The sequence below is a fragment of the Gavia stellata genome, chromosome 13, assembly GCF_030936135.1.
Source record: "Gavia stellata isolate bGavSte3 chromosome 13, bGavSte3.hap2, whole genome shotgun sequence".
Taxonomy (NCBI): Eukaryota; Metazoa; Chordata; class Aves; order Gaviiformes; family Gaviidae; genus Gavia; species Gavia stellata.
The window spans coordinates 21,169,222-21,192,023 of NC_082606.1; the positions used below are offsets into that span (position 1 = coordinate 21,169,222).

General features: G+C 44.6%; 1 protein-coding gene across 1 annotated transcript in view; it reads right to left on the minus strand.

Annotated features, from left to right (window-relative positions):
* The window catches only part of CHSY1 (chondroitin sulfate synthase 1), a 79,440-nt gene that overhangs the window by 50,886 nt on the left and 5,752 nt on the right, over positions 1 to 22,802 (minus strand). Inside the window, exon 2 of the mRNA XM_059823731.1 lies at positions 18,620 to 19,115. Coding sequence (XP_059679714.1) covers positions 18,620 to 19,115 — 496 coding nt within the window. The remainder of the gene's footprint in view (positions 1 to 18,619; positions 19,116 to 22,802) is intronic.

The window sequence follows — 22,802 nt, forward strand, 5'->3', positions numbered from 1 at the left end:
AAGAAGAAATCATACATATAAAGCACATAAAACAGAGTATTCTTTGTAGACTTGCCTGAAGAAGGAAAGAAAAAAAAAAGATTAAAAAAAGACACATCCTGAATAGCATTAAAAGCAAGACAGCTTCAGCGGTTAGCCTCATCTAGTTAAGATGGAAATTTGAACAATTTTAAAAGCAGTGGCCAAAACCTATCTGTAAAAGAAAAAAAAAGAGAAAAAAAAGCAACTATATGCATGGAGAGGAGTGACTCGAGCCAGTAAGTAGACACACAGCTGCTCACGTTAAGCAAAGGGTGAGATGCTGCACTGTGCCTACTCCATGCATTGCAGGTAAAGTCCTAATGGTGATACTCCTGAATAGATAAAAGGATTTCTTAAAAAAATTACAATATGCATAGGCTCCTCCTGAGAAAGATGGGCTGAGAAAAGCCTTGTGTTGAGTTTCTACTCAGGTGAAGTTCTCCTTGACTGAGAGGCTTCTTCAGAGAGTTACAAACCAGAGGCCTTTGTTGTAGCAAAGGGGTACGACGCACAACTTGAGGAGTACATAAAGATACACTTTTATCACAGGCATGACAGGCAGTCCCCAAACTTAGAACAGCAAGAATTGCCCAGTTGCACCCACCAAGCTCATTCACACACCAGGTCTGGGAAGGGACTGGCAGGAATGCCGAGGAAGGCATTAAGGGCTTTGTTAAGTGACACTGACATTTTAAAAAGGAAGCTCAAGCTAAGTACAGCCTTGCTTATGTGAAGTTAAGTCTTCCTTAATCACTTTTTTTAAAGCTAGTTGCTATAATGCAGGAAATGTCATGTATAAAAGAGCTTTATCTGAGTGCAAACACCTTACAGAGCAAGTTTAACCTCCAAAATTGTGTGTTCATCCCTACAAAATAACGTTCATTGTCCAGACATGTTCAGCAAGGTTTTGCTGGGGGAGGGCGGCGGGCAGGCGGGGGGAGAAAAGGCAAGAGAAAAAAAAAAAAGTATCTTCACTCCATTTTAGGACTACAAAAGGCATTTCTAAGACATTTCTGTATTGCTACAGTGTTCTCTTTCGTTATAATGTTATCTCATTCAGTATAAATTTACCTGGACCTGATTCTTTACTTCTGGAATTATTTAAGACCTCTTTCACTAGGTAGAGAAATTAGACCAATTAATAAATGTGAAAGCCTTCTGCCACAAGGATTTCCCCTGAAAGGGCCTTAACAGCAAATTTAGCGTTAAACTGCTTCAAGCAAGCTCACCACCTGGTTTTCTCTGGCTATAAAGGCAGCAGCAGTTACACTGAGTAACAAGCCTGCTACTGTAATACATCACCCATCACAGCCTAACTGGCATGATAAAGTGTTTGCTTGTGAGGGGATTGTATGGCCAGTCCAAACAAAGACCACTTCATCTTGCATTTCCTAGAAGTCTTTTTAAAACAAACGACCAAACAAAAACACATCCTGAGCTGTGCCTATGGAGAACACTGGAAAGCCTGAGCCACTCCCCAGCCTTCGCTCTTCCCCCACCAAGCAGAGAACTACCTGCCTGCCCTTTCATACAACAGCTCTGTTGCAGCCATCCCCTATGTATTTCATTCAGTTATAAATGAAATAATATTATAACCACTTGGGTTTTTATTACTGTTACCTGGAGACATTATCAGCAGTTTCCTCCAGCAGCTTGCTGAGTGGATGGGATTTGCAGCAAACCTAAATCAATCAAGCCAGCAAAGGTCATCTTTATTGAAGGGCGAGAAATAAAGCCTGGATCAGCCTCACACATTTTTTTGCCCCTTGCCCTCCTCATTTCCCCACTCCTCCCAACAGCTCCAGTTCCTGAGAGCTCCCAGGGACAAGATGTAGGAGAACTGCTGGAAGAACACCTCCCCACCAGCGACTGCAGTGCACCTTCTCCCTTCAGGGTGCAGAGGTGCATATATCTATATATATATATAGAGAGAGAGATATATATATCTTACATGCACATGTGCAAAACCCTAATCATTCCAGCATTTCCCCACAAATAGAAGACAGAGAAACAAATATAGTGATCTATCATCTCTCCAAACTATTATTCTGTTAAATTTGCTGTGGTTTGGGAAAGCAGGGAGTTACCCACCAGATGAAGCTCTGTGCAGTGGTAGCTCTGTTTTGAAGCATACAGTCCACAGAAAAGCAGGCCCCAGTGCTCTCTGCATGACCTTATGTTTTAATTCCCCTTCAGATATTATGAATTTCCTACTTCCGTTAACTTTACATGGCAATGAGTTTCCCAGGCTATCCTGGCACGAAAAGCGGACCTTTCAGCCTTGACCTTCAACTGAATTGCTGGGGGGGGCAGGAGGGAAGGTGTGTTTGACCACCTGACACAGATCCTTCCTCTTGCCCTTTCGGGAGGCCAGTGTGACATTTGCCGTACCTTACACCTGGGAGGTTTGCCATCCCAGCCTGGTTAACCAGTACATTTGAGTCCCCACTCTCAAAGACTAAAGGACAACTGCCAAAAGCTGGCAACTTATAGCAAAGGCATGGGACAGAAGGTGCCAGCCTTCCCTGCTACATGCCTTGTGCAAGTATCTTCCAAGAGCTACAGGACAGCTTATCGCCAACCCCAGAGAGCCTGCTGGCCCACGGGCCTGCCTCCTTCTGTGGCTGCAGTTTCCAGTGAGCCCAGGCTCAGCCCCAGCAGAGCTCCTACAGGGAACCCACCCTTGGTCCCATCAAGAACTGAGATGGCCACTCCATGGGAGCATATACAGGAGGTGACAAAGCAAATGGGACAGATCAGAGCTAAGGGGGACACAAAGCAGCCAGCTTGACCAAGAAGGCAGCCAGGAAGCTCCCCTAAAGCACAGACAAGAAGTTCTCTCTTTACCAGGTTGCTTGTCCAAATTGAACTTAGTTTAACTTAAAACATCATTAAAAATACCTCCATCTATTCTTGTTCACTTAATGCTGCCCACAGTACTGTGTGGTGCCCTGCATTTACTGCGCCTCTCTTAAATCTCTTGGCACGTGAGCTTTCCAAAGCAAAGGCTGCAGCACACAGCCCTCTGCACTTTCTGCACAACACGCAGACTCCCAGCAGGGACACAGCAACCCTTACGGGATTACAGACTCATCGCAGCAGGTAAAACGCAGAAGGAACTCGCTTCACGCTGTCAGTCTATCACCTTCAGCCCAGGACCACTCTCAGGGACTGAAAAACAATCCCAATTGGATCATACATATAACCACAGCACCTCGGGCCAAGATGGATACTGCCCTAACAGGATATGGCACCAGCAACTTTACTGGCAGGATGGGCTCAAATCCACCAGGCAACTGGATCTAAGAAGAACGGACAATCCCATGGTTTGTTTGAAACATTATACAAGACACAGGTTGAATGTTAATCAGAAAGAAAAAAGTACTGATCATCAACATATCAATGGGCTCAGTTTAGCTTTCAGTGCTCATTATTGTCTGGTGTGAGATGCAGGACTGAGTCTGTACAGATATTTCCAAGTTTCAAAGTTATACCTATGGTTTTATTCCCAAAGACTGAGGTAGAAAGGACTGCAGCAACTCTACAAAACACTTGGGGATTTAAAAATTAAAAACAAACAAAACAAAAAACCCCGCGGTAGCATCATCCAAGTGACAATGCTCAGGAACAGGTCTGGAATATTTTACAGTGATTCTCTTATATTCCAGCACACACAACGATGTGAACATTTACTTTAGCTAACCACAGAGTGCATGAACATGCACAGTTACATGAAATGGAGTGCTTTCCAACGCAATGTGTGGCAATTGCGGGAGTCTAACCAGAATATTAAGAAATGGACATATTTTACTATTAATTACCATCGAGGCACCACAAGAACCACTGCAGCTCCTTTCTTCTGCATATAATCATCATATTGATAAAACTGGCACCAACCCCAAACTGTACACGGCTTTTTTGTCCCACCACACAAAGAGAGGCAGACACAAAGACAACCAGTGACGTTATATTGGCTACAAAAGAAAACAGAATCCAAGCCACTGTTTTTCATTGCATGCTCTCTGCTTGGACAGGAAGAAAACATACTCTAAGAAGTCACTTTCAAACCTCGTTTTTTGGATGAAGAGTTGACTGTTTTGCATGGTAACTAGGCATGAAATTATACCAGCTACAATGCAGGCTGCTCAGTGTTTTTTTCTATGTTGGCCACCAGTCAGGTGCATGAGCGCTTGCACTTAGATTTAACTCGGATGCCACACCAGAACACGTCCCATCAGCATCTCAGTTGTCACTTTAGTGCAGGATGGTTTTGCTGGCATGCCAAAGCAGCTGAGTCTCAGAGTGCATTGTTTTCTTGGCAGGTATTCCTCCTTGCCTAGGGGAGACAGATGTAGGGGAGTTCTACGTCTAGAAAAAATAAGATTATTGTAGCCCATCAGATATGTTTTCCGGCTTTAAGTATTAGAGTATGTCACAGTGAGAGACAGCAAAAACAGCAGGTCGTTCCTTAGCTTGCATCTTGTAACATTTTACTGTTTACTCGCACTTATTTTAGACCAATTTCCGCCAATTTTAGACCCTCACCACACTCCCAGCTCTCATACTCTCATTAGAGAAATTGCCTACAACTAAGGTTAAGCACATTTAAGGTTCACATTGTCCTCACACTCCTTAAGGAGACAGTTTCTTCAGCAGCTGCAAATGACTGCTTCTCCTCCACTCTCAGCACTTCCGACCTCAACTTTTATCACTGTGCTGACCCACTGCAAAGGTGAGCACCTCAATTTACACACACAGCCGGACTCTCCCTCGTGGCGAGAAACTGGTTCCCTTTGAGCAGCAGTTATAAAAGGAGCAACATCTGCTCCGTAACTGCTCAGCAGAGCGTTGCACAAGAGCAGTTGCTTTAGCCAGCCTGATATTGCAAATGCCAAAGGAATTTGATTCCCTTGTATCTCTACTCATGGGACCTCTGTTTAGAATATTTGAAATTACTTGGAGTCCACCACACTAATAAGACCCCCCTGGGTTTCACTCTGGCTCTCTCGCTTTCCCTTTCACCTTCAGGAGGTTCTTCCCCGTTCCTCCGCTTTGCTCCCAGGTGCTGGCAAAGACTCTCATCCGCACGCCTGCTAGCTCGGCTCCCCCAAGCTTTATTAAGAAATCATCTTCAATGAGTGCTCTGGGCCATGGTTCAGAAAGGCTGACAGAGAACCGCAGGTTTGTCTCTGCAGGGCTCTTCGCTTCCAGCTCAATTTGTTCACTCTTTGATGCCCTCTGGGAACTGAGGCAGACAATGATGATTATTTTTGCAATTTCTACCTGTGACTTTTCTGCACCTAACTGGTGGGGAGGGGACGTTTCCTGAGCCCACTCTGGGAAGAGGCCCATTCCGGCAGAAAATTCAGCTCTCCCTCTCCCTCCTGAAAACAAGTCTGCTCCTGCCTCACCTCACTTCAGCTCTGATGGTGGAATTTTAATTGAAGTGACTGGTGAAAGAGGGGAGGGAAGGTGTGGTTTGGCTGCAGGACACAGCGGCAGGACCTCTTACACTCTACACCTTGCCCTGACGGTACCTCCTCCCATGCCCTGGGGATAACCCCGTGCCATGAGGGGAGAGCTGTCATTCCACAGGGTGGAAGGAACATGGGAAAGGTTTGCAAAGCGCTTTGATGCTGAAGCACAAAATTCTAGACCTGAGGTAACAGTTCCCTCAATGTACTGGGAAATCAGGTTCCTCCAAGTTTCCCTGCGAGCAAGGTCAAAACCACACTTCTTCAAGCTTGCTCGAGAATGACAGCCAGTCTAAAATTAAGTTGAAAAGTAACTTCTCACCCTCTTGTGAAAGAGGCCACAAAAAGCCTAAATGCATCTTCAAAGCCTAAACAGATCTTCAACGAGAAATACTCCCCAGAGAGGAGAGCAAGTACAGGCACATGTTCGCAAGCCAGAGCTGGGCGCTGACGCCAGGGCCTGGGCAGGGCAGAGCTGCTGCTCTCGAGGGACAGGGACTCGGTGGTGGAACATACCACGGACCTGCCCCAAGTCACCTTTTGCCACACTCCGCTACCAGATTTCAATATTCTGCTCCATCCACACTAATGGAGCAGAAGAGCACACCAACGTCAAAGCAAAAGACCTTAACATGAAACAGGGCACATCCCTCTTGTGCTCTCTCTTCCTTTATCCCATGAGACCTATCTCATGGTAATTTGATGAAAAGTTGTTTTTTCCACCCAAGCTCTACTTTGAGTTAAGAAGCCAGCAGTGACAGCATCAGAATGCTATTTGGGAATGGAACTGCAGAGCCGTCATCTGGCTTTGTGGGGTTAAAGAAAACCAACATAGAAAACCAAACACAGGAGCCAGGAGATGGCAAACCTTAAGATGTTTGAAGGCCAAAGGAGACAAACATCAGAGATTCAGAACTCACCAGGACTTTGTCAGCTTACAGAGCCTCCTCTCACTCCCTCCCCTACATTTCAAAAGATGACTGTGCGTTTCTGGGCAGGACTGGTTTCAGCAGTCTCTTTGTGAAATGAGCATGAGGACATGTGCAGGAGAAAAAATATTGCCGGGGAGGTGGAGAAAATAGGGAAATTAATCCAGAGGCTGCAATAAAGTTTAAAGACTTTAGGAAGTCAGGGGTTTTTTTCCAGTCGTTAAGTGAAGGATAGGGGTCCCTCTGCACTGGTGCACACACTGTCTTTCAAGCCAGGTCTGTCTCTGGAGTGGAAATTCAAAACACTTTTCCCCAGAGAAGGTTCTATTGTCCTGCAGTCACATTGCCAAATTCAGACATTTAATTCAAAGTGTGAAACAGAAGGATTCCAGTCCTGCTTTTAAAGGGAAAATCTCCAGGCTACCGCTCCATCCCATAACTAACACCAGCTTTGTTCAGGGCAGGACACAGCACAGCTCCCTATCCTCAAAAGGAAAAGGAGGCAACATATAAACAACATATCACTGTACATCACAGCCTCAGAGCCTGCATACCTCAAACAGTAACCAGTGCTAACAGTCTGAGGCACCTCAGCAGATGTATAGCCAGGCAGCTATAAAAGAGCCTTTGTGCTGGCTGAACAGAAACAAGGCATTTTCTGTAAAGGAGACAGCCTTGACCACCTAGCAGAATAAACGGGGTTACACATTTCACACTTCCTCTGCACCAGGAACTGCGAGGGCAGATGGCACACAGCAGATGCCGTGGGCTGGAGAAATGACCCGCTCGCTTCTGCAGAGCCACATCAGGGATCTGGGGGAGCCACATTACAACCAGAAGGAAGATGACATTGCCCTCACCTTCCATCTTCCTTGCTTGCAGTTCTCTTATCAGAACTGCACCGCCTGAGTTAAATTTGAGCAGACCTGCAATTCAGCAGAGACTCATCCCTGCGGTAGAGACCATGCAAAAGATCATCACAAACACTTCTGATTCACCGTCCAGAGCTCCAGACAAAGGCTCTTCATCCTAATGCTTAGGCACCCCGCTCCTATTTTATATATTTTGAAATATCCTTTTCATCTTCACCCTAGTTTCCAGTTCTGCAATTAGGCTAATTCTTTAAGGCTGCAGGAGCTATGGTGTTATTTTTGGCCTAGAAAAGATAAGAAACCACGTGGACAGTTTCTCCTCAGTACAAACACACGCAGCAGCGATGCTGCTACCGGCAAACTTCAGGATTCAGGCAAGCACATTATTCCACAGGATCAGAGGTGGCTTCCAGTTGGGCCCAGTAAAATGCAGCAAGACAAAGTGCAACTGCAAAAGGCTCTTGCAGAGGCTACAGTGCACATTTCAACTCTAAGGAGTCAGAGAGGGGAAAAAAAGATTATCTGAAAACGTCAAAGAAAAATTGCTCTGTCGAAAACCTGGAAAAGCGACAGCTCGCAAACATTCCCAGGGAAGCAAAAGCCCTGCTGCTTTATGAAGATTAAATCTGCTATTGTCTCTCAGTTGTTGGTTGTTTGGTTTTTTTTTAAATTATGTTCCCCTTGGCCAAAGATGTTAGGAAGTGTCTTCAATAGGAGAAGGATATAAAACCAAGTATGTCAGTTAAGTAATCTGTGATAAGGTTAAACAAACAAGGTAAGGTAGAGTAAGGGTAAGGTTTCTTGACAAGTCATCTGTGATAAGGTTAAGCAAATTTCTCTTTTGTCAGGACAGCAAAGATATTCATGCAAGGGAACAATATTTTTGCTGACCTGGACAATGAACATGAGAGGTGTACATTCTGGAGTCACTCTAGTCGCACAAAATTGGTTTTAGTGAAGCTTCTAGTCTGAAGGTTGTATGAAACTATTACAAAAAATCGGGTCAAGCATTTAAGCTACTCTGCACCCATACATTGAGGGGGACTATAGGGAAAAAGATTTATAAAAAACTCAGACCTAAGATACAGACAGTTCCCCATCGAGTATTTATGCAGAATTACACGTAATATTAATTCTCAACACCCACTTACTAAGAACTTTCTTAGTCCTTATTGAGGACAAAGAACATTGCCCTTATGCAGAGATGCTGAGGAGTGAACTCTGCTGTCCCTTCGGCAAATGTTTTCTCTCTCTGTAAGACAGTAACTCATATTAAGAAGTATGGTTACAAAGGATTAAGGCAGCTCAGTTAATGCAAACTAGCACTCTCTCCTGCATTCCTCACTAATACAGTGGTGACATAACCAGCCAAAACATGTAGCTTTAATTCAAATAAGGTTTAAAGAAGTTACTGCCAAGTAATTACACCCATTGAAGGCCTATGAGCAGAGGAACCTTCATTAATACTCGGCTGCTATTCTCAGAGCACTTTTCTAACCAGTTGCACCAATCTTAAGTGGCAACCATGAACAAGAGCAGGCAACAAGTTTTCGTGAACAAACCTGTGCCTGCCTTTCAGAAAGCACACCGACACAAGGTCTGAGCATGGCCAAGAGGACAGTGGGCAAGGAAGCAGCATCCAAGTGCTGGCTGCCTACTCAGAGAGGCTGGGGCAAGCCAAAGGTAGGTGAGGTGTCTCATAAGGTACTTCTCTCTTTATTGCTGCAGGAAGAAGGGGACCATAGCACTTCTGGAATTGCAAAGAGCTTTCTACTACCCTTTTTCTGCTTTCTAATGAACTGCTGGTTGAGTCCAAACTATGGGTTCCCATTTATTTCACTGCTAATCCTAGCCTCTCTCTGTCTAAGAACCTGTGCTTAATCCACAAAGAGTGCCGGATGCTTCTGAAGGCTGCTTCCAAGAACAAAAATATAGCACTCAGCTGGAGCTCCCTAAAGCCATTCAGTAGGAAGGATTAAACCCAGAGACTTGGATGGAGCTTAGATCCACTGGGCATGACCCTACCTGTGCTCTCTTCATTACACAAGAGCATGTTGCGCCTTTTCCTAAACCTCTTTCGAAGTTAATGACCCTAAAGCACTGGCTCTAAGAGCCTCATCTCACAGCGCTGCATAAACATTTAGGGCTCCCATCCCTGTACCGACTTGTGCTCTCAGCTATAAGCCAGAAGAGACGCTAAATGAAGCTGTTTGCTCTACCCTAGCAATGCTCCCAGGACATCAGACCACCAAGCACAGAAGCTGATCGCTGGAGCTTCATCTACGCTGCAGCCCTGGGAGCAGCACAGGTAAGACGGTGCTACACAGACTGCAAAGCTTGCTGTGAAGCAAAAAAAATGCTGCGGTGCTTACTTGGAAAGGAGAGCTCGCTGTAGTGGCTTTCCTTTTATCAGCAATACTCCACATCAGGGTACAACACTGCAGTGTGGACAAAGTATAAATGGATAAACAGACATTTCCAATTCAAAGAGTCTTAAAAAACACTTTGGGTCCCTAACAGCAATTTAAATTACATGCAGGCTTTGACTCTTTTACTAAAGTCACCATTACCACACAAGCTGCAAGTAACTGGCATGAAGTTCAACTGGTACTCAAGAAACCCACTGATAAAAAAAAAAAATCAGTCAAAACTTTTACTTTTGCTTCATTATTGTAGTAATATTTTAAACTACCTCAAAACACATCTGAAAGAACCACTGACATCTAACTTGCTTTCACTGAGGACACCAGCAGAAATTCACTTTTATGTAAGAAACTAACCAGAAATAACCAGAACTTAACTTTCAGCTCTGCAAGGATCCCCAAATACACTTCCAGCCTGAAATTTCAGGATTTAAGAAAGCAAAACCAGTTAGTTCCCCAAATGCTTCCAATTATGTTCCCAACTTCTATGTGACGCATATAGGTCATTTTGGTCTAGGCATGCAGGAAGATAATCCCCACCCTTCAGGCAATCAGGATTTCTGGCAAGATTTTAAGAGGTCTCCAGCTGATAACCATGAAAGTTCCCAGCGCCAGGAGTCCAGATAAGCTTTTAACACAGGAAATTAGCGCTAAAATGTTTTAAGCATTTTAAGGATCAATTAAGGATGGCACAACAGTCCAGCAAAGTAGAACTAAGTTCTCTGCTCCAAATCAGATGGGTTTAGAACACAAAACAGCAGCAGCAGCTCTTCAGCTGGGAGGTGTCTACAGGAAATGAGGTGAGGCAAATCCCGGACAATTAATCCTCCATGCAGTCAGATTACATACCCACACCATCCACAGAGCCATCAGACAACAGCGCAGAGCACCGAGTTAAACTGCTACCTGGCTGCTGCAAGGACTGGGCATCGCAGGTTGTCATCTTGCACCTTCCCTGTTCATCCACGAACCAACGGTTCTACCACCACAGCCTAAAAAGCCAAGCTCCTTCCTGACATAAGTTAAATGCACTTGGGTACAAGAAGACACAAGATACACAGTTCTCATTAGTTATTGCAGCTGCAAGCTATAAAAAAAGAAATACGGCAGCACACTGAATGCCATCTTTTGTCTTGTCAGCACTGGGAGACCACACAGCCCATCGAGGACAGTGAATTTAGGAGTAGGCAACTGGGAAGCAAAAGAAGTATTGGCAGTTCCTGGGCTGATGTGAGGAGTCACCTGCTGTTAACAGCTCTTTACAATAGTATCTCCCAGCACCAGACCAGTGACTGCAAACATGGTGAACTGGCAAAACATAATAGTACAGATCACAAACGCATCCTCGGAGACTGCCCGAGTACACTGTCAGCCCAGAGAGCACAGGGAAACGCTCATGGAGCAGCCAGTTCAGTGCTGTGGCAAGGCAGCGTTAGCCTGCTATGTACTGTCTTCTCCAAAAGCATTAAGAAAAGCCCTCATAGCAGGTTAGTGCTACACACCGACACGGCTGGCTATAACCACTGTCCAAAGCAACTCTGGATAATTATCTGTGTTCATTCATTCAAAGTTCAAAAGTAAATTATGTTTTATATTAAATCGATTTTAGAAAAGTAAAAACTAGATATTACACCAAAACCCATCATATCCATCCATTTAAAAGATTCACCTTTTGTTTCTTCTCTGTAATAACTCAATTGTTTTTATTAAAAAAATCCTATTATTTCTCAAAACACTATACTCCAAGTATAATACAGCTAGCACTGAAAGCATGTGAGCTGCATGTGTTTACCATCCCTTCAATGACCTCAGCTAGTTTATATTAAGCCCCTTCCCCACATCAGCACTTAATTTCTATTTCCCATCACCAAACAAGTCTGGCTTTTGTCTCCCATGCTTACAGGCTCTGACACTTCCATGCTGCTGGCACTTTAAGCTGCTCATAGAACTTGGCTCTAATAAACTGAGGGGAGAAAAGCAAATATTCTTTCCAAATTTACACAATTAACACCCCCCGCCCCCAAACATCCAGGTCACAGTTACCCTCTACATATAGATCAGCTAAAAACTTCCATATTGAGAGCTCCAGCTGAAGACACTTCATGTCCACTTCAGCTGAGAAAGGCAATTTTTTTTTTTTTTTTTTTTTTTACTGTCTAGCCACGTGGGACATTTCAGAGATTCTGTTTATACAGAGGTAGCCATGAAGTGGTTTATTCTCCCACCCTCATCTTTTATACGCAGAGATAAGCACTAAATAAAATGGAAAACGAAACTTGCCAACTCAAAGTTTGGTCAGACATAATTGACCCATGGGAGATAACTAACTACACAGGTATGACTGGGGTTTATATTGATTAGGTTTGGAATTTAACCATGTCCTTCCAAGGTCTCCAGTCAGGTAGGATTCACCTACAAGAGGCAGTGCAATGTGCAGCTCTGATCACAGCACATTATTTCCTCCAAGTACTGAGTCTCACAGCTCCAGCAAGCCATAAAGTAAGACTCTACCCTGCAAAAGAGGGATGGCTTTCCCATCAGTTCAGAAGAAAAAAATACATTAGAAAGCTTCTGGTCTTACATTTACCTCCCTCTGCCTAGCCCCATTGCTGTTTAACAGAACAAACTCAAATACTCAAGTATCTTCTGCGTGCCTTAATTAAGAAACTGGGATGATGAGCTATTTTATTAGAGTTCTTTGTCCTGTCATGCAATGAAGGATTAGCCTTTCCTGACTCGTCCTCAAGATAACAACTAATCCTGATGGCCCCCTAAACTCAACAGGTTGCACAGATCCTAATTTCTAATCAAATCACTGCACTTCGACATGATAATATTGGGGGAAAAAAGCAATACTTGTGTTTGCTGGATTCACAGCTGAAGCTTCCTTAGGGTCTGCACACCACCATCGAAGTCCCTATTTCATCAACCCTCAGCTTAGGCATTAGATCAAGTCATCCAGCTAACTAGGGACAGATTAACCGTGTGCTCACTAAACTAGGTCAGTCTCAAACAGTCTCTACAGCCTGGAAATGCATGTATGTGTAAGCGCATATCACATAGCCTTCCTCTTTTAAAATGATGGCCAACAGAAAGCCAGAGAGATCCAGACTCAAGTGACTTGGGTGTAACACTCGGAGCTATATACAAAGTGGTTCTTGATTTCTACATCAAACAAAAAACCTTTACCAACCTGAATTCAGAAGTCACTAAGAAATGACTTAGTGATGTCAAGTCAGTTTTCCCTCTTTGAAATATTTGGATCTCAAATATTTAATTACTTTCTGAAGTGAAAGAGCTAGGTCAGGACTTCAGTACAGATCTGAGATATCTGTCTCCTATTCCAAACCCTCCTAACCCACACCTTGGTTTCACAAACCCAAACTGCAGCCTTTGCTCTCTCCTTTGACCTCTCTGCTCTCCTCCTCAGCAAACATTGCTACTAAAATTAGACCACAGTGGTCATACCACACTGCCTCCCCCACTGTCATCACAGACTCCCTGTCACATCAGTCACGTATTTTAGTCTCACACTGAGCTCCATGCATCGCCTTCCCTGCCCAGATAATGCTATTCTCTAGTCTTATCTGTTTGTCCTCTGACAAAATACCATTCCTGGTTTCCTTGATGAGGCTCAGTCTCCATCCATCCCCAGAACAGATGACCACCCACTTTCAACTTACTCCGAAGCCAAACAGACATCTCTGAAGTGTTTCAAAGATAAAACTTAGTGCTTAAGAAAAGCTGATTTATAAACATCCACCATAAAACACTGAGCATGCTTGTATCCTTCCTCTCGCGCACACACACACAATTTGTATCCTAGGTTTCTTGAATGGAGAGACACAATGGGCTACACGCACATGGAGAGATGCATGTATCCTTTGCCATCAGGGTTTGCCAAGTTTCTATGCTCTAATATTAAAAAAAAAAAAATGTACAAGCTTTGAAGCTGGGACAACACATATATATTAGAGCATCTGATTTCAGAAGTGCTGCTGAATGCTCCCACCACAAAGACAAGTTGAGTCTTACATTTGCTGCCTGGAGTCCAAGGGTTCACAGAGCAAGAGCGACCAAACACCACAATCCAACCCTGCTGCTCTGCACAGACCGCGGTGAGCCGAGATGCTTCAGAGCACCTGCCCAAAGGACCTCCTCACAGACCCCATCCTGTCCTGCTCTGAGGTGTACAGTTCTTGCTGCTGAAGTCACTGCGTGCTGTATCTCGTACACTAGCCAGCTAGGAACAGGCTGAATCTCCTTTTTCGTTAAGGAAGGAAGGTTCTTTCTCAGAGGATAAAGCAAGGGAACTGAAGGTTAGCAGTTAAGAGTTACATCTGTCCCCAGTACTTCAGTTGTGATCAATTGCTGCAGGACTTTTTTTTTTTGACTTCTGGTTATCTTACAGAAAACCATAAACTTCAGTTTTGCCCATAGGAGAGTCTGTTCCAGAAACGGTATGTTCTGGTACTGCCAATGTACTTGGCAGATATAATGCGCACTTTAAGGGCTTTCCTAACTTCAGTGAATTTCAGAGTAGCAATTATCTTCAATTACTCTAGATGAAAGACCACACAACACGTTAATTCAAACCCCCCTTCTTCCAGAAGCCCCCCGCTATCCCTAGTCACCACTGCCCTACTTTTTCCCTCGCCAACGCCCAAAAGATTGGACCTACTCTTCCCTGACGCCCGCATTTCCTGATGTGATCACTCCCTTTGTCACAGCTTCTTTTCCATGTATTACAAAAAAATCCTGTCTCACTTCAGGACATTTAAGAGCACTTGTTGCTGGTCTGGGGGAAAGCACAGCCCGCTCCCACACAGACACACTTGCTGCTTCTTACTGAATTTCTCCCACTACCTCAACCAGAACAGAAGGAAAAACAGACAAAATATCTGGGCATTTGCATCAGCAGTTAGAGGTAGCGTGAGCTGCTCCGTTGGATCCAGCCGTTTCTATTGCACTGTAGGACACGAAGCAGTTAGTATCACTGGAAAGCAATGTGTGTCAGAAGGTTTTGTTACTGAAGAAAATAATGGGATATGTATCAGCACTGCCTTGATTTCTAGCAGCTACCAAGAGCGTGTATTAAAGTTACCAGCGCTCTTAAGGTGAGGATATTAAACACAAATTAGAACAATACTCAGCAGCAGCTACGAAACAAGGCTGAAACAACACTAAAGTACAGAGCAATGGCTTCGTAATTCAGACGCATTTAAAGGAAACATTAGACTCAAAATGAAAACTGAGATCAACAATACGTTGGGATCATTTAAATCACAAATGAGAGAGCTTGTCATCAAAGCTGAAACCCATTCTCAGGCTGAATAGCCAAGACTGCACATGGCACCACATGGCAGTGCATGAGAAAACAAAACTAGCATGTCTGTGTGATCCACGCAAGACAAACTAGAACTACTGGTGGGAGGAAACGAGAGAAGGAAATGAACTTAAATATGTAAACTTTTTCTGAGAAAAACATCCAGCAGTGTTCCAGAAGTCCAAAATACTAATATTCACTAGAAATGCAGAATCACTTCCTAGCAAGTTCAGTACAAGCCTTTTGCCCTCTTCAAGAGGACAGAATGCGCTCTATATCGCTTCATAAACTGTCAAGCTCCCATCTGTAAGCTTCAGAGATTTCACAGCTCCATTCTTCTCATGATTTTTTTCTGCCAGTTTGCTGCATAAAACGCGTAGCTTTGGCTGCTCCACCCTATAGAGGGCTCAGTTTTACAGCTATTTGTCAAATAGCAGTAACAGTCTCGGTTTTGTTTTTACAACGATGATAATCCTTGCCGTAAAGAACTTACATTTTAAGAGGCATGTCTCATCTGTGACTCACTTGATCTGTCTCAAGTAGGGCAACAGCTACAAGCCTGGTCACAGGAGCCTAAAATCCATCACGGGCTGCAAAATGCTCCTGCAGCAGCAGCCTGGGTGCATCAGACAAAGCTCCCCAGAGCCCAGGGAGCTTCAGTTCTCCTCAGGCTTGCACATACTGTTGCTGCCTCTTTTCTGGGGTGAGATGAAACAGGAAGTCCAAAGAACCGTGGCGTCAATTCCTTTACTGTATTTGCTGAAAAGCTCCTGACAGCAGGAAGAGCGTGAACAAATCTTTACAAGTCTTGAAACGGGCAATAACCGGTGCCACTAATGAAGTGGTCTAAGAGGCACCGCAGAGAGCAGCGAAGTGACTGAAACACAGGAAAGGGGAAAAAAAAAAAAGGGTTTTGAGACAGACTGCTGCGAGCAGAAAAAAAACACAGAGCCAGGCCTGGAGACGCATTTGGGCACACCACCAGAGCCAGAGCAGGGAAGATGAGCAGCACAGTAAAGACATTGTGGGCTCCTAAAATCAGAGAAAGGGGGCAGTGACAGTCATGGAGATGAGTAAAACGACTCTGGGCATAGAGCCCACCGCAAGAACAGTGCGGGGAAAAAAACCACCCACACTGAGGTCCAGCAAGGCATTCCACGTCCGAGACACTAAGAACAAAAATCAAAGAGCTGGGGGGTGACTGCAAAGACCCAACCTCCTCGTTTGTGCTGCCACTTGAGACTCTCCAGAATAGGAAGTGCAGGAAGCAAAGGAGAAGTTTGAGATTTGGGTTCTCTGAGGCCAACGCGGTTTTGTTTGCTGAGCCTCATGCTGTTGCTGCTTCCCTTTCCACGGGAATTGTGAAGAATGTGGTGGCTCTGCCCCAGCAGAGCAGGCACAGATAAACTTTTTGCACCGTCAGAAGCTCACTGAAATACAACACTTTCCAATTCACTTACAGTGGCCTGTTACTTGATGTTCACAAACGTACAAGATGTGGAAAACGTCGCTTTTACACCAAGCTTTCCTAACACAGCCGTTAACAACAGCTGTGTTATTTCACACAGCTATTCCTTTATCTTAAATAAAATACCAGGCACATTTAATCTAGTTGTCTGGGCAATGAGAGGACCAGATCAAAAAAAGGAAAAGATGACAGGTTTTTAAATTGAAAAGCCTCAACTAAATGAGAGTGGAACTATTCCTTGTAGAAGCAGCGTACTTTCATCACTGAAACTCTTCCTTCTCTCCAAAACAGCTGAGCCTTAACATCTCACACTCATGGGTTACTTCTGAACATCTTACAGTTTATACACTTCACACAAACCAATTTTAAGTAATTCATGGCACTTGGGAGAATCCAGCACTATGGATAATTTAACAGAAGCTGATCAAACAAAACTGATTTTGAGAAAAGCCCAATCGAACTCAGTCAGATAGCATTCCTAGTACAGTTCTGCGCTAATGTTAGCTATTTCAAGCCAAAATTTGATCACATTGAATTCAGGAGGTCTTTGCCAGTTTCAGTAGGACCAAAATGCTGACCTTCAGTAAGTTATCAAATGCCACATGGTACAGGCATTCACACAAGAAGTTATTTCAACTCAGAATGTCTAGAGTAAAAATTTTATGCTGCTAAAAACTGTGGAAAAAGTTACTGACTAGTTATGAATGGCTAACCACGATGCTGGCAATACATAAACTAGTTCCAGGTCTGTAAGCAGGGAATGTGGAGAGCTACTGTTAGTCCAGAAAGTCTTTATGCGCAAAAGATATGAATGAATTACTGCAGCTGGAAACCTCCTTCCCCTTCCTCAGAGGCTTTCCTGTCACTGAACTGTGAATTGAAGCGAAGCAACAGCTTTTGGGGGCAGAAATTCGGTGTCAAAAGTTTAACACAGGTCTTTGCCAGTGAAAGAGCGGGTCTGCAGCAGTATCTGTTGTCATCCGTGACCACAGCTCTTCTGTCACGCAGGCAGAAGAATCCCCATCTTTACCACATCTCATAAAAAGACAAAGCAATAGTTGCGTACAAGCCATAAATGTTTGTGTAAAAAGACAAACTGTTTACCCTCTCTTCTGCTCTCAACTTCCCCCTTATTTCTAAGGCAGACCCACCAGGATTTTCCCCGGTACTAGAGGAGAAACTGCAGCTCACGCCCAGCAGGTGTTTTCAATCAGACAGTCTGTAAACACCCAGGACTCACTTCAAAGAGCCCAGCGTGCCCGGGCAGGAGAAGCACCCCTCACCCCTGGGAGAAGCTGCCAGCCCCCAGCATCCAGCAGGAACAGCAGCAGGAAACTCTGCCACAAGCAGGCTGGGGACTCTGTCGTTTTTTCCCCAAGATGCCAAATTTCAGTCACATCAGTGCGGGCAGACCCTGAGTTTCAGTGTAAGAGCAGTGGCTTGTCTCTGCTGACGTCAAGGACCTGCTCAGCAGGCGTCTGCAGGATGGGGCTGCCAGCGAGTCCCCTGAGCAGCAGCGGACTTGGGCTGTGGGCAGGCTGTGAGGCAGCTCAGCGTGGAGGGTGACAGTGCCAGCCACCACGAGACATCTCTGCCATGGCTGTAGTTTGGGAAAAAACTGTCACTGTCAGGGCAAACATCTGTCAGCCTTGCACATTTCAACTGCAGCAAGTTGCACAGTAATTGTATCATCTATTTTCCACACTGACATCATGACATACCCAGCTAAAGAAGGTAAAAGAGGCTTGGACAGTCAAGACTGCAGGGACCCATGGCCGTTTTGATTTAAGCTTATTCTCTTTCTCTCTAAATAAAAACATGTTACCAATTATGAATGTTCCTCACCCCAACGTGCCTAATGTCAGGCTCCATTTCCCTCCTTACTGTTGCACTTCTGTATCTGTGCAAGTGTCTCCCAGGGTGATGCTTGTAGAAAAGAAAAAGCGTAGAAACTGTACAGTTGGATGGTTGAGTTGCAAAGGGAGGTGAGCTCTGAAGGAACTGCTGCACAGCCGCACAACAGCAATCCCCTGCTGCCAGCCTCTCCCACCCTCTCCTCCACCTCCCCCAAAACACACATCTCATCCTCTGCACCCTCGTCCTTACCTCGTAGGACCATACACACTGCACTCCCGCAAACCTCCGTACGCATCTTCCTACTTCCACGTCCTCATGGGTGGTGTACATCTCTCGCAGGCACTCGCCAATGTGGGGCACCATTCTCCGCAGGACCTCCCGGCTCATGATCACTCCTGGTCCCCCCATGCAGAAGTTCTCGCCTGGTTCCAGCGCCAGCTTCCCCATCTCCTCTGTGGTGCCAAGGCCAGTCTGCCCAAGAAAGAGGGGCTCGCTGCTGTTCAAACTCCTGAGGAAGTTCTCCAGTTTGTCCCCTTTGATGTAAACGTCATCATCAGCTCTCATAAACCATTCATATTTGTCCAAGTAGTGGTCATGCATGTATTTGAGCATCATGAAAGATTTCTTCTGGGGTGGGTAAGAATCATCTACACCTGGAAGCGGCACGATGGGGATGGGAATAGAGGTGTCCGAACCCTCGCTGGAGAAGAATTCAACCTTGCCAGGAATGGTTTTGGACCATGTTCTAGATTGAAAAAGACAATAAGGACTAATTAAGTATGCAAAACAAGGCAGGCAGAGAGTGCTACCAGAAACCACTCGAAGGAACTACACCTCATCTGCTTCAAAAATACTCTTTTTAAATGCCTTGAAGGACATTCACATGGCACACAAAGCAATTGGTATAACACAAAAAATTCTGACATGACAAGCATCTGAATATCATTTTTGCAGCTGTATCTGATAGAAATATAATACAATAGTAGTAGTTCACTAGTGGCAGGCAGGCTTTCTTAAGCACACTTAGTATTGGTCTAACAGCTATTGGTCACAAGGTGCAGAGCAAAGCCAGAGGGAGCCAAGATGGGCAAACAATTCACATACAACTGGATTTAATGCCTCCAAAGCTTCCCTGCAAGTTATTCAGCATCGTATCCACCTCCCAGTCCCTCTAAACCCCCCAAAAGCTCAAACGTGCGTTCAAAAGTACTGACTTCCAAAGAGCAAATAGATGCAAATTTCACATGAACTTGCGAGGAATCAGTATCCTGTGGGAAACCAACCAAACAGCAACTTCTCCAGATGCTACATGGACAAGCATGTAGGGCTTTGACAGAAATAAAATGCTCCTGCCTCTTTGGGACAGCCGGAGAAGCACAGAGCATCGTAGCAACGGTAACCTCAAATGGGTCTGCCCATACCAGCAAAGGACTAGTAGAAAAGTAGTCCTAAGACATGCATGCGAAACACGTAATCCCAAGAGATGACCTGGTGCTACCAACACCCGCACCTCCAGCAGCTTTCTGCACACTTCAAACCAGATTTCAGCAAAGGAACATCACAAAAGAGGAGCCTTTTCTGTGCAAAGCAGCACAGAGACATCTGCTCCACACCTTCCGTGCTCCTCTCTGCCAAATCCAACCCATCTGCGTGGGCAAACTGGGTCACTTACATTGCAGGAAGAGATGTAGGATGATTCCTCAAGGCAGACTGCAGAACACTTAACCTCCTCCAGGGAGGATTTTCAATCATGTAACTGTTACAGCCTTGCCCTAAAAATGATGAATTTTAAGCTTTCAGTACCATTTTCTCAAATTCTACCCGGGGAAAAGCAGAGTTCACGTATCCTTCACAGAAACTCACGGAAAACTATTTTCATTGGTAAACCAAGAGGGTTTGCCCCTTTTTGTATGGGGGAGAATATTTTCTAATTATGTTTGGTGACCATGCTCAGAATATAAACTATATTCAAAACTGAAAGTGAAAGCACTCTCAAGGTAAAGGACGCACTATTGCTTCAATGCATCACTGTCACTTTTACCAGATGCCTCTCAAGATAGGTTTCTTGCCAAAAGCAGAGCAGATTTTGGGCAGTACAGACCACCTGAAATTTGAAGTCTCCAGAATTAGCTACCACACAAAGTCTGAAATGTAAAAATATTTCAGAAAAACTTATTCCTTAAGTTCCACTGGGAAATGCAAAGGTATTTAATTAGTACTAAATAAACATCAACTTTGACACCATCACATGCTAATTCAGCTTTGTGTAATGAATATCGCCCAATTACTTTAAAAGCTTTGTCTTCTGGATTTCTTGCTGCCATGGGTAGCGTTTCATAGGAAAAGTTGAGATCCCAGCTTCCCAGAAGAGGACAGGGTAAAGCCAAAGGAAACATTCCTGTTGACTTCACAACAGAGGTGATGAGGCCTTTAATCATCAGTGATGCGATTAATGTACAGTACTACTGGTTATAAAGTCACATCCTGTTAAAGCATGGAAAACTGCCCGTTTTAAAATGAGACACGCTCATATCTTGAACTTTTGCTAACTATTAAGGAAGTTCCGCTGTTTATTTTCTGACACCCACACTCCATGTACAAATCATCAAGTCTTGAATGAAAAGACTACACGGTAAATTGCTCTTTCCAATCAACTCCCAATCTAAGTTTAAAAGACTTCTTCATTAAAGGTACTTAATGCATTCAAATTTTAATCTCATAGAAAGAAAAGGCAGAGGAAGCTACTGAGAAATGCAGCTCCTCGCATCCACTGTGACCACTTCCCAATGCAGCTTCGGGTAGACACAGGACACTTCCCAGACAATCACCAGGTGAAGTTATAAGCTAAACTCTTACAGAAATTTCTGCTTATTGACTTTTTTAATTAAAAAGCAAACAATTAATTTTCAGGCTTGCTCTGGATATCCTGAAAGATCTGCCTTCGTAACGATTACGAAGTATGGAAAACGCAGGATGTCTTCTGTCACTCCAAGCTTTAGCTCCTTTCTGGACTCTTCAGGAGCAGTCTTCAACTCTCTTTTTTACACCACTATCCCTTCCATTGGTTCCCAGTTTAAATTTACCCAGGTTCCCTCACCTCAGGACAGCCTTAAGTATTGTCAAGATAGAGTTCCCATTCAATGAGGGTGGAATAAAATGCATGTACATGCACAAACCCCGGCAGGTTTGATTTCCAGCCTTCATACGGCATTAAACCCCTCAGCTCAAAGCCAGTCTGGTCCCATCTTTTCTTGGATGTAGGCCATATTTAAGTTTCATACTAAAACAGGAGTAAACCAGAGAAATATCCCTGCATACGTGGGACGTGCAACATTCCTTCAGCCTCGGGATCTCATGCCAGCTGTGCCCCAGCACAGCTTGACTAAGTGTTCACTTCCTGCAACAATGCAATTTCTAGGATGAGATGACTCGCCGTGTCATTTGTGACTGTGGCTTTGAGCGTTTCTTCAAACTCAGATGAAATACGCTCCCACATCGAAAAATTGCCTGAGTGTCTGTGTCAACGCAAGTGCTGTTCGGCAGAGACTGAAACAATGGGAGTCACCATATGCTGCTCCTTATGGCTAAGCCACAGCCCACTGCTCCACGCGGCCCCTTTTTGGGGAGAGAATACAGAACAAATTGCTCAGGAAACATGTTGTTGCGCTCAGCCAAAGAAGCCAAACCACAGACTATAAGATGAACTGTAAGTACATTTTTCTGACCCCAGCTCTGAGCAGAACCAAGGACTGGTAAATGCAGGGATGAATTCCGATCAAAGCTACTTTTAACTTTTTTATCTGGCATTGCAAAGAATCAGACCTGGCTCAATCACAAGTGATTCTGCAGATTAGTGTGTTAACAGCTATGTTTCTTGCCCGTCCTCCTATCTCCAGTCCAGTTTACGGTGTCTGCTCTCAGGTTATGGGCAGCAACCTGCCCCCTTCAGCTCCTCAGGCACAGAGCTCTTGCCTCAACACCTTCCTACTCCTGTGGCCCCACCAGCACCCACTCCCACCGCCTGACATTGCTTTCTTGTCAAGACTTCTCCAACATAAGACTTGCAGATTGCATCTGCAAATGAATTGTATGTTTGATAATAAAAAAAACCCCAAGGACAAGATTTTTACCAAAACTTGACACCTTCCTTCCCGCCATGAGGGCTCCCCGTCATCCTCAGCTGTTCAAAGGAAATGCGTTCACAACATTTCTGCCACCAGACTCCTGTATCTATGCCTGCAGAGTCCCCCTCCCCTGCAGTGATCGCTGGTGGCCTCAGCCAACTTAAGGCCATCTCAACTCTGTCCAGAGAGAAGTATCAGGTTCTGAATACAACCGATACATGTACTGAACCGGTCATTTAAAAGCCTGGCAACTGAACTGCCCTGACAGATCCCAACCTTATCTCTTCTGTGTAATCTGAATCTGCTTG